We start from the raw sequence: 13,282 nt of genomic DNA on the forward strand, positions 1-13,282 counted from the left end.
AAAGGCGATCGCTAAGCGGATGTTTGGTAAAAATCAAAATTCACTAAACCTTTAGAAAAGTCGTTGACAAATATATATTGCCAACGGTGGTAATAACGATGCCTATGATTTACGAAAAGTTGAGGTTTACCTCTATGACTTGGAATAAAGTGATTTTCTAAATCGATAACAACCGTCTCGGTAGCCGTTGGGCAGAAAACTGTTCGAGTTAACAGAGTTGAGGTCGAGTTATCTAAAGCAATTTATCATTACATGGGAACGGACCAAAGAAACCGTTTGAGTTAACCATGTGTTCGAGCTATCCGTGGGCGAGTTATCCATGTTTGACTGTATTATAAATATATTGAATATATTTCTCAAAGTTGTTCGTGTGTGTATCTGTTGTTGTTGTGCATGTCCAGCTATAAAAACTTGCAATTAAAATTCCTGTAATCTGATGGACGTGAACTCGAGGAGGTTGCTACCACAAGTTTAAAATCTAGCCCATCTACCACTGAGCTATACAAAGCATAATGATCTAAGTAGTTATTATATACCATGTAGTGTTTGCACACGCTAATTATTTTAGCATTGCGCCCACGCGTTACGATGTCTCTGTTAAGAAATATTTTGGCACCTAAGCATATGCAACACAATGCTTCAACTTTTTTTCATTAGGGCTAATTGGTTCCGCCCCTTGAAATCAACAATAATTTATCTCGAACTGAAAATTTGGCGATTTGTGTGCTGACTATAAATGTTATTAAAATATATACGTTTCTCGCCATGGCAAGTTCAGCGTTATCCGTTATGGTAAAAACGGTTTTGGCAACAACGAGCCAGCTTATAAGCAAGTTTTAGCAATAACATATGAACCACTTTTGAGATACGAGCAGACGAGTCAGTGGCGAAGTATGTCAAAGGTGTCTTATGAGAACAGTATCATTCTGTATTTTTCAACTGCTCGTGTTATACTTTTGCAACTTGTTTTTTGTGCCCAATCATCAGTGCAGGATTATGTGAAATAAAAGTACTTTGTATAGACTGAAAGCCAACTGGTACAATGAAGGATAATGCAGAGAAAAAGTGAATGATAACAATTGGTATTAAACCTGAAATTATTGAAAAATATGGAAAAGGTGTACGCATAATTGAGCTGGCTCGCCAATATGACAGAAATACATCCACAACATGCAAAATTGTCAAACAAAAAGATAATATTAAGGGCATTAAGCCTGCAAAGAGACTAACCATAGTTTCCAAACGGCGTAGCGATCTTCACGACGAGATGGAGAGACTGCTCATGCTTTGGACTAAAAACAAACAATTGGCTGGTGACACCTGTGTTCGTTCTTTTCGGGACATGGTTAAAGCACATAAATTACATAATTTCTTTATTGTATATTTCAATACATCAGAGTCTTGGCTTTCGAATGAGCTATTGTTTGCCATGGTAAGACAGACATTGGTTGGTGTTTATAGGATTTCCCCAGAGCTCTACCGCGAAAAAGTTTACTGGCAGTCTCGAAAATTGTGACGTCACAATTCTCATATTCGTTGTTGTTTGCTCTTACCGCTTATTTATCAACTACGAAAGTGACGATAATGATGCTAGTGGCAGGCAAAAGTAGCACAACTCCAGAGAACGAATGAAGATGACAAAGGAATCAGTGTCATTAGTTCTCCATGTACATATTATTTCTATGATGAGTACCTCAGACTCCAAGAACCATACTGTTATGTTTCTGCACAGAAGCAATTAAATAGAGTATTAAATTAGAGGAATGGTTTATTGCACACTCCAGAGACAACTGATTTGATAACAGAAAACCCAAGTATTTATATGTTTGGTCATAGAAAAGCTTTGTAAAAAGCTACAAGCATTATTAATAGCTATAATGAGACAGTACTATATAATATTAGCTTGTATAAAGCTTTAGCTAAAAAGCATAATGTTTGTTGGCAAAGTACCAGTAATACTTGGCACTTGCATGACACATACTATATTTTCCGGATGACAGTATGCGAACCGACCTATATATTATATATATTTAATTGTTCTATATATAAATAAATTGCACTTACATGCAAGTAAATTGACATTCGAGCTCAGTCCCAGAACGCATTAAGCTCGTAAGTTGAGGTATGACTAGTAAATTTTCAATTTAAAATAAATTTAATATATAATATACTGTTTACCACGTGCTTGCCTTACGTTAATAAATAAGTTACTGAGCTTTTGAGATATTCTGGTCATATGTTATTTTCTTGGTAAATATGATATAGCAAAGCAAACGTTAAAAAACTAATTAATTTTATTTTTAACGAAATGAATATAAATATTATATTGTTCCTGAATTATTAATTTTTTATTTTTACATAAACTTGAATGATATTGTTTCAATATAACATCGAACAAATATTTCATATTTATTTTTAATATACCGTAAAACCATTAATTAAATGCCATAACACTCTATTTTTCAACCCTTCTTTAGTGGCGGTCATTCGGAGGTGGCGTCCAAATAAGGCTGGCGTTGTCTTTTTCAAATGGTCATCGGAATTTTGGCGAAGCGAATGTCGCCTATATTTTGCCCTCTTTTTCCGGTGGAGCGATCTTAAACCTTTTGGATGCAATAAATCTGCTAACTTGCCTCCAACTTGTCAAGTATCTCTATATAAAACGTGCATTAGTAAGCCGAGAAATATCTCTACCAGTTGATATATATTGCTTGCAATTCATCTGCGATGATATTATAGCCTGTGTCCTTCTTTGCAATTTGTTAGAGCTTTCAGTTTTTATTTCAGTTTTTTATTTCATTTTCAATTTGAAGACATATTTTTATTTTATATCGATATTTAACAATGTTGAATAAAAGCTCGTTGCACTCATTGATATGTTTGCTACAGTTTGCAGCCAAAACTAACTTTTTATGTGCAATAGAAGTGGATTTATGAGCATCGATCCATTGTAAGCCGTGTTAAGATAGCCGCAAGGATGCTATTAAATAACATGCTATAAATCTGTATATTTATAAGCTATAGAATGATAATCTATCAAATGCTACAAATATATATTCATGAACAAGTGACATGAACGAACCATACTTATAATACAGGGAGAAACAAAAATTGACATGTTCAAAACAAAAATACTTGCATTCTAGATCAGATAGCTGCATTCTGATGGTTGCTTTCGATGGAACAAACTTCTGGTTGTCCAATACCTTCCATTATATCTTCTGATCTCAACTCTTCTTCTGCACTGCTGAACTAGTTGATATTGGCCTCAAAACAATTTTTGGGCGCAGCAAAACTTTTACGCGTTGCATTAAGCATAAATGCAAAGGGTAAAAGTTTTGCTCGCTAAATGTAACCTTTGGCCCAAAACTAGTCCTTCATCTACTACCGTAAATGTAAACAGCTTTTATATACATGTACTTCGAAATATCAAGACCGCGTTAAACAATGCACTACTATGAGCCTAAAACCATTATTAATTATTTCTATGGTGTTGCTTTTAAAGTTTTAACAGAAAAGAAAACGAAAGCTTTGGAGTTGGACAACGAAAGAATTAATTGTTATTGAGGTAAACGATTAATTATTAATACAATTTTGTGGACACTTTTCTGCTGATCACTTGATTTTATGGGTCCATAAAGATCAAAGATTGTCAGTGGCAGTCAAATGAAGGTGGCGTTCAATTAGAGAGTGGCGCTCTGTTTTCCAACTCTTCTCTGGGTCAATTGGAGGTGGCGTTCAAATGGAGGTGGCATTTAATTAGAGGGTTTGCGGTGTGCGCTATGTATGTTCATTATCAATTGTAATTTACCATTTACATTTATATAAACTGTAAAATGCTGTATTAAAATATCACCTCAGATGCTGTGAGTAAATGAGGTTCAGATGCTGCAAATCTTTATCGTTTATATTCTATAAAATACTTACATGGGTTGTTGATGTTTCAAATGCTAGTTATCAAGAACTTAACAAGTCACATGATAAGTTACTAATTTTAGTTCGTGAAATTGATAAAAAAGAAAATAAATATTAAATATTATTCTATAAATATAGATAGATTTATTGACTCCAGCATCTGTTTATTGATACAATTTCATTTGAATTAAATTAAATCTCTGTTAATTTCTGTATATCAACTAAACAATAATGTTTTTACTCAGATCGGTTTAGGAATAAAGTGCTATAATAGCTATGTATGCTACCTGGTATATTATGCTACTGGTGCAACTAACATATGCCATTTGAAATAGGCATTTTAGAAACATGCCACCTAAATTAAAAGAGTGTAAAAGTTACCAAACGCTATGCAGAGAGCAGGGAAAAAAGTGGAAAACAACAATTAAAGGGGGTTGTAATTATTATTACAATATGACTGATGAGAAGAGACAGGCTAAGATAAATGAAGTATGGAGGATGAAGTATACAAAACAGGGTACTATATTCATTCAAATCAGTAAACAGGGTGTCACATCAAGCTGTGCTACCGAATTCAATAGTGTTTTATGACTATTATGGTGTTCTTATGTCGCATGCATTTATATCCCGACGAGACGTCCCAAAATTGTCAATATATCAATAAGATCAATCGGATCAATAAGCCGATTTAAAATTCGTTTTCAAGTTTTATATAAATAAGATGTTGTATTATGACATACTAAAATTTGAGAAGGTCTGAAAAACTTTAAAATTTCAAGAAACTTTATTCAAGATTCTCATAAAAGATTTCACATGTAGTAAATTTTGAGGTAGAAGCCACATTCTACTGAAAGCATTTTTTTTACAGAGCCAACAGGCCCAACACACATTATTGGGAGGGAAATTTTTGGCATAATTTTGACATAATTGCTGTTCTGAAACTTTTCACTCCTCTTTTCTTGCTTAATAACCTGGTGGAAACATTTGATCGAACGTCTCTGCGCTGAACAAACTGTGCTTAGCGTTGTGATGTCTCCGAATGTTGATTTGTATCATGGCATATTAGTTAGCGTTGTGGTGTCTCCGAATGTTGATTTGTATCATGGCATATTAGTTAGCGTTGTGGTTTCTACGAATGTTGATTTGTATCATGGCATATTAGTTAGCGTTGTGGTTTCTACGAATGTTGATTTGTATCATGGCATATTAGTTAGCGTTGTGGTGTCTCCGAATGTTGATTTGTATCATGGCATATTAGTTAGCGTTGTGGTGTCTCCGAATGTTGATTTGTATCATGGCATATTAGTTAGCATTGTGGTGTCTCTGAATGTTGATTTGTATCATGGCATATTAGTTAGCGTTGTGGTTTCTACGAATGTTGATTTGTATCATGGCATATTAGTTAGCGTTGTGGTGTCTCCGAATGTTGATTTGTATCATGGCATATTAGTTAGCATTGTGGTGTCTCTGAATGTTGATTTGTATCATGGCATATTAAGCACTGAGCTTTAACATAACACAGGATAAAAAGCAACTCCATCATCCAGTCATCATTAAATGGTTGAATAGTAGGCTATAACTTCTGCTTTTTCTCCGCCCTAGCCATCATCATTTTGTCTATTTACAGATTACTAGAAGTTTATGAAACAAAACTGATTTGTCAGCATATTTATAATTAAGCCACAGGAAGTTACTAGCCAATGAAATGCTGATGTAATTGCATGTACAAGTACATTACCAAATAAGTCATGCCAGGAGAGGTGATGTAACACAATTATATGCTGAAGCAAGGCAGAGTACAGTATTTATAAAATCTGCATGTACATGTATAACTGTAGATTCAGTCTAAACATTAAGTTGTGGGATGCAGATTTTTTGGATGCCTACAATAATTATACAGCGCATAGTTATGCATAACAAATCCAGTGAGTTTCAAAAGTGAAAATTAGCACAAGCAGGTGGGCCACGTCATATAGGCAAGCGGGCCACGTCATATAGGCAAGCCGGCCACGTCATATAGGCAAGCGGGCCACGTCATATAGGCAAACGGGCCACATTTGGCCCATAGATCATATTTTAGCCATCCCTGGTTTACTCTATGTATCTTTGAAAGGGTAACTTGCCCCAACTTTTTGATTCAGCTAAACAAACCAATGAATCAACATTTCTGTTTCGTCTAAATTATGATTTCTGCATAATTTATTTAACGGTTTAGCATTTGTTGAAGCTTCGCACCCGGTAAATTAATTGAGGTGTCTTTGTAGATTAATTCGACATTCTCTAGACAAATGGCTGTTTGGTAAGGACAACACTGGAGATCTGACCAGACGCACCAATATAGATCATGTGGTACAACAAGCCAAACAACGGCTGGGATCTCCTATACAGCTGGTACATTGTAGATACCGTGCATGGCTGTACTGGGCACTCGTGACAGACCTAAAGACAACCCAGTGTTTGGTCATTTAATAGTTATTGAATTAAGGAAAAATTCTGCTAATCTATATATGTATTTCTCAAAGTATGTCTGTTGTCTGTATGTATGTGTTTGTCTCTTGTCTGTATGTATGTCTGTATGTATGTCTGTATGTATGTGTTTGTCTCTTGTCTGTATATGTGTTTGTCTCTTGTCTGTATGTATGTGTTTGTCTCTTGTCTGTATGTATGTGTTTGTCTCTTGTCTGTATATGTGTGTCATTCCGGCTATAGATCTTAAAATTTTGATAATAACATTCCGCATTTCGATGTATAAATTGAACTCACGACGAATGCATCGACAAGTTGCTTATCCGGACGCTTTACCACAGAGCTATAACGCCATAGTGATCATATAAGTTTTAATATAAAGGATACCCAATGCGCGTGCTAATTATTTTAGCCTGGTGTCCACGTGTTACGATGCTCCTGTTCAGAAATATTTTGGAACGTAAGTATATGCAACGCGATGCTTATTCGTCTTTTTTCGTTAGGGCTAATTTATTCGGCCCAAAGATTTTGAGATTGATTCGTCTCGGAGCTCGGATATAAATTCGGTTCTCGATTCTCGACCAAATCAGAGCATGCGCATTGAAATTAGAACAGCTCCAGAAACAGCATGGAAACATTCGTTAACAAACAGAGCAGTATTTTATGCTTCATAAATTTTTTACAAGAAAGAGAGGAACCATCTGGGACAAAGAAATTTACCGAATATATTTGCTAGAGAGATTACCCCTCCAGTCGAGTTACCTTAAATTGTTTTGGAGGATTCTCCAAAGATGTGAAGCAAACGTGCCTTTTCTGTTTATATTTTCTTTTTCTTGCGATTTTCGATGTAACTAATCTGTTAAATTTTTGGCAGTTTCATCATCAATTATCAATTTCTGCAATTTTTAGAATTGTATCGTAGCCTTTAATGTTTTTGATGTTTTAAGAGCCAAACATACGAAATGTTTACTTTTGTTTTTTTCCATTATCATAAATAGAAAACCTTTTATTAAAATTGAACACGATATATATCTACGTTTTTATTTATAGTATGCAGTATACAGTACAGTTTATGGTGTAAAATGTTGAAAAAATACTTTACCAAAGTTGTTTTCTCACCTTAAAACGAATTAAAATTTACATAAATTTATTCTGATTGGAAAAATTGTTTCGGATCTCCAACAACTCAGTTTTCGAGCAACCTTCTGGAATGGATTATGTTTGAGAACTGAAGTTCCACTGTGCAGTAGTAAAATATATACGTCGCTGAAAGTTATGAAATTTTAAATGTACAACGGTTTGAAAACCTTTACAGTTGTTTTTTATTTTCTCTCTTAATTTATTTCAACTACACAAAACACTTCTCTCATGATATGTAGTTTGAAAATTAGAATAGCAAATTTTGTTATATGTTAAATACAAATCAATTTTCTGTCCAAAGAATTTTTTATTACTTAGGCAACGCCAGGTAGCAGTTAGTATGTATATATATATATAAATCTCAAAGTTTGCGTCTTTTCTTCTGTGCTTTAGCTAGAGCTACTAAAATCTTGCAATTAAAAGCTCACTTCCTGCTGGATTTGAACTTACCAAGATTGCAACCACAAGTTTTAAACTGTACATTTAGCCACCAAGCTTTTCTGTTCTTACTATTCAATCACTCTTAGTATATACCGTATAACCTTTTCTCGAGTGCACAGGCTAAATGATGTATAAATTGAAACTCTAACTCTATGAAACACAATGCTTTTTTGTCTTTGTCATCCTAGGGCTAGTTTGCTTTTCCCCAAACGATATCCACAAACATTTATCTCGAAATTAGAATTTGGCGATTGTATTTCAGGTCAGCATCATCCGTTATAGTAAATACGTGTCCGCAAACAGATAAGTAATAAAATTTCAGTTAAAAGTTCACTAAAATGCATATTAAAACTTCCTTCAAGTATGTGTTTAGTAAGCTAAATTCATTTATCTTAATTCAGCTTTTATGTTACACGTCTGTCTCGAAGGTAAGAACTCTGCACGTAGTACATTGTAATGTTACATTTTCTTAGGCTCGCAGATCATAACCACAAAATGCACTTAGTTATTGTTAGTAACTATAGTTATTAAGGTTAGCATATTGTTTTATTACTATTTTTAATGATGATTTTTACCAAGAGTTGTTATTGTATAGAAAATTATTGTATTAGAAAATTACTTTGGCTCTCTAGACCACTATTATAATACATCTATACTATATTTTCGCCTTATGATGTCAACACTGAAACAAACTAAAATCATATAATTGTATATCAAATAATTTTTCCTTGTAATCGCAGCATAGCAAACTACATTTAACTATTACTTGCTAATGATTTCACTTTTACATTTAAACACTTTTATAGTATAATTTTTCTTCCTAATTTATTTCAACAAAACACTTTTTTCATGATATGCAATTTAAAAGTTAGTTGTTTGAAAGCCTTTACAGTTGTTATCTTTTTCCTCTTGATTCATTTGAGCTGCACAAATAACACTTGAACTTGATATGAATTTTAAAGAATGGTAAACGTTGTATATGTTAAAGAAAAACAAATTTTCGGTTCAAAGACTTTTTTATTACCAGTGCAACACCAGCATTCATCTTGTGTTTACGTGAATGTGAAGATATCAGAAGATGATAATTGTCCTATCAGGCGAATGTTGCCATATTGAAAGAAAAATTTTAACATAGGTTACCATTTTCATTTATTAAACACTGTCGAGTCAGTGTGATAGTATAATCTTTGTCTCCCTGTCTAAAATACTGAAATTGTTTAGACTCATGGCTATGTTTTTGACCGCGCTAGTAACCTGACTAGCTATACTTTTTGCTGACAGCAGAGACCACCAACCACGCTGTCAATATAGCCAGTGTCTCTTAAAGATCAATGTATGCCGTAGTGAGGTTCAAACCGGTGACCTACTGACCTGCTACTTAGTAGTACATAGTGCTAGCCTCTGCACCTACTCGTGACTGCAGAAAGCATATTAGGGTTGAGATCCATAATACAATAGAGTCCGGTTGGAAATACGTGTATACTGTGTACAAACTGAAAATGTTCTGCAGACCATGGTCATATTTTCCAATCTAAAATGAAAAGCATTAGTAAACAATCGTTATAGTAGCCCAGAAACAGAGTGCTATGCTGCATTCTTGTTGTAAAGATCTCTGGCGCTGTAACTCATTCGGACTGACAAGTTGGTATGTCAGTACTTCGTTGATAATCATTCATATTTTACTGGTTGTTGTGTGGTCAGGTCACCGCTGATGGTAGTCTGGACTGTCAACTCAACCCAGCTGAACAAGAAGGAATTGTCTATCCTCTGATATTAGCCGAAGTGTACACAGCCCTATCACTTCTCTCAGTAGGTGGTGTGCTTATCGTGAAGATGTTCACCATGTTTGAAACATCTACAATCGCTGTGATGTACTTACTCAACTTTCTCTTTACAAAGGTGGGCATTTCTATGGTTAGCGGAATTGTGGTCTTCTTTAGTGGTGACAGAGTCTACAGACATGTAAACTGCGGAAATGGCCTTTTCTTGACATTCTTCAGGTAGAGATACACAAGCCTGTGACAAGCAAGCCTGGCAACTCAGAGGTCTATGTTGTGTGCAGAGACCGAAAAGATACTGAAGGCTATCATCTCATGCCTTTCATTCGGTCAGCTCTGGGTGAGACTTCCTGCCACCATGAAAAGATATATTATTATGATTTGCCATAAAACCTCTATTTGAGGACCACGACGTTTTATTTTTAATTCTTCCCATATAGGGGCATTCTATCACTGTGTTTCCATGCTTCGAATGGGTTTGGAGTTCACACAACGAGTTTCGCACCTTACCATTTCAACAATAGATAGGTTTTTCCAAGGTCCGCCATGTATCTCTCAAGCAAACTTGTTAAAGTAAACTCGTTTTCGGGTCGCAGTCACTTTTCAGTTCATGTGTAGTCAACTAGTTGCACAGTTAACTACCAGGTTTAAAAAGTACTTATTTTGCCATTCTTGGAAGCAACTCATCCCTGGCAGGTAAATGTTAATTAATGTAAAGGCAGAAATTCAAGCAGAAACAGTCGTGAGTAGCAGTCAAACATTCTCATCTTAGAGAGATACACGGTTGCATGCTGAAAGTTTTTTTTACCTTTACCAAGGAGCTTAGTCAAGTATTATTGATTTGAATCCATCAGCAGGAAGCGTTTCTATGATGCGGAATAGTACTCACTCTGCGAATTCCTTCGCACAAACTTAGTGAACAGAAATGGTGTCGAATGTACTCAGGTTTGACTGTTTCTATGATTTGGCAACTCCGGACCGATCCGAAGCATGGAAACATACTGTTAGAGGTAGCGCTCAATTGGAGAATGAAGCTCTGTTTTACGACTTGCTAATCAGAATTTGGGCAGGCCTGTATTCACTAGTTGCAAGTTGGGGCGGCTAATGTTAGGCGACTAGTTATGAACACCTGGGGGATGTGGAGGGGGTGGTGTAAGCCCCCAACAGGTTTCTCTCATGTAGGGCCTCTCATATGAAGAAAATGAAAATTTTATCAGAAAGTATCAATATTTTTCTATTTTCTGAGATATGTTTTGTTTTAAGTGATGTGACAGTGGGAACGTTTTTAGATTAAAATAGGCAAAACTTGACTGCAGTTAAAACGCTCAGAAAAAAAGACATATTTTTCTTTTGAGCGTTTTAACAAAGATCAATTTTGCTGATTTTATTTTAAGTTCATCCGGAGGTTTCCACGCTTTCGATGGGACATGGCCAAGCGTATGTTTGGTAAAACTTGACCTGTTGCAAACCTTTATAAAAGTCGTTAACAAGAATATTTTGCCGCTGATGATGATAATAACGACGCCTAAGAACTACTAAAAGTTGATGTTTGTCTCTATGGCTTGGAATAAAGTGATATTCTACAGCGCTAAAAACCGTCTCCATAGCCGTTGGGCAAATAACTGTTCGAGTAAATGATGTTAAGGTCGAGTTATCTGAAGCAATTTATCATTGCGCGGGAACAGACCAAACAAATACCCTTGTTCGAGATGAAATGTTGCATTTTATCCGAGGGCGAGTTATCCGAGTTTGACTGTACTTAGCCGCAGAAAATTCCTCACAAGTTGGAGTGGCTCAGCCGGCCAGCCGCCCCAGGGAATACGGGCCTGAATTTGGGAATGATAAATTTAAGCATTTGATAGGTGAAGCGACGTTTACATCGCCTATCTTTTGTACTCTCTCACCGCTAGATCGACGTTAATGTGGTGAGTGTCAGAATTTTTTGAAAAGCAGTTTTTAGGTACATCGAAGAATCTGGCCAAGTTTGACAAGAAAATATTTTGAGTAAAACATAGTAAAAGACTGATAAAATTATCATTAATTTCGTTCATGTTGCTTTCAAAGTTTTGAGAAGAAACCGAAACACTTAAGATTTAGAATACTGACCTCGATGGCAGCTCCCGATGTCAATAACATACTATGTATGCTATTCCATGCTATGTATGCTATTCCATGCTATGTATGCTATTCCATGCTACGTATGCTATTCCATGCTATGTATGCTATTCCATACTATGTATGCTAATCCATGCTATGTATGCTATTCCATGCAATGTGTGCTATTCCATGCTATGTGTGCCATTCCATGATACGTATGCTATTCCATGCTACGTATGCTATTCCATGTTACGTATGCGATAGCATGCTACGTATGCTATTCCATGCTATGTATGCTATTCCATGTTACCTATGCCATTCCATGGTATGTATGCTAGTCCGTGCTACGCATGCTATGTAAGCTATTCCATGCTATGTATGCTATTCCATGCTGTGTATGCTATTCCATGCTACGCATGCTATTCCATGCTATGTATGCTATTCCATGCTATGTATGGTATTCCATGCTATGTATGCTATTCCATGCTATGTATGGTATTCCATGCTATGTATGCTACTCCATGCTATGTATGCTATTCCATTCTATGTATGCTATTCCATTCTATGTATGCTATTCCATGCTACCTATGCTAGTCCATGCAATGTATTCTATTTCATGTTATGTATGCTATTCCATGTTATGTACGCTATTCCATGCTACACATGCTATTCCATGCTATGTATGCTATTCCATTCTAAAAGGATCTAAATATTTTCAAATCTCCAGATCAAGTTGCAACCCATGCTTTTGACGAACCTGAAGACAATGGGACATAGTTAAATCTTTGTGACTTCAAACCTGAATATAGTTTTGACAATCGATCTCCTCGAGCACACTTGTTACTAAAGCCACAACAATAAAATAAGTAACTGATGTAGCCGGTATTAGCACCGTTTTGTGGAGAATTTTCTGCTGATCATTTTTTATCATGGGCTCGTAAGGAACAAACATAATGAGTGTCAAAGTGGCATTCTATTAGAGGTGGATTTGTATACAGTTGACCCTCGAATAGAGGTTACACGGTATGTATGTTCGCTGCCATAACATGATGCTAAAATAGCAATGGATAGTTGAAATATTAGCTATATTGAAAATACTAGTCCTTTTATGACATGCTGTCCCTTTATGACATGCTGTCCCTTTATGACATGCTGTCCCTTTATGACATGCTGTCCCTTTATGACATGCTGTCCCTTTTTGACATGCTGTCCCTTTATGACATACTGTCTCTTTATGACATGCCGTCCCTTTATGACATGCTGTCCCTTTATGGCATGTTGTCCCTTTATGACATGCTGTCCCTTTATGACATGCTGTCCCTTTATGACATGCTATCCCTTTATGACATGTTGTCCCTTTATGACATAGTGACCCTTTATGACATAGTGTCCCTTTATGACATACTGTCCCTTTATGACATGCTGTCCCATTATGACATGCTGTC

The 13,282-nt window shown here is 35.7% G+C and overlaps 1 protein-coding gene across 1 annotated transcript in view; it reads left to right on the top strand.

Annotated features, from left to right (window-relative positions):
* The window catches only part of LOC137397278 (cap-specific mRNA (nucleoside-2'-O-)-methyltransferase 2-like), a 53,252-nt gene that overhangs the window by 19,001 nt on the left and 20,969 nt on the right, over nt 1–13,282 (top strand). Inside the window, exons 4-6 of the mRNA XM_068083567.1 lie at nt 6,180–6,306; nt 9,664–9,861; nt 9,963–10,080. Of these exons, the coding sequence (XP_067939668.1) occupies nt 6,180–6,306; nt 9,664–9,861; nt 9,963–10,080 (443 nt within the window). The remainder of the gene's footprint in view (nt 1–6,179; nt 6,307–9,663; nt 9,862–9,962; nt 10,081–13,282) is intronic.

Source organism: Watersipora subatra, chromosome 5, assembly GCF_963576615.1.
Source record: "Watersipora subatra chromosome 5, tzWatSuba1.1, whole genome shotgun sequence".
NCBI classification, from domain to species: domain Eukaryota; kingdom Metazoa; phylum Bryozoa; class Gymnolaemata; order Cheilostomatida; family Watersiporidae; genus Watersipora; species Watersipora subatra.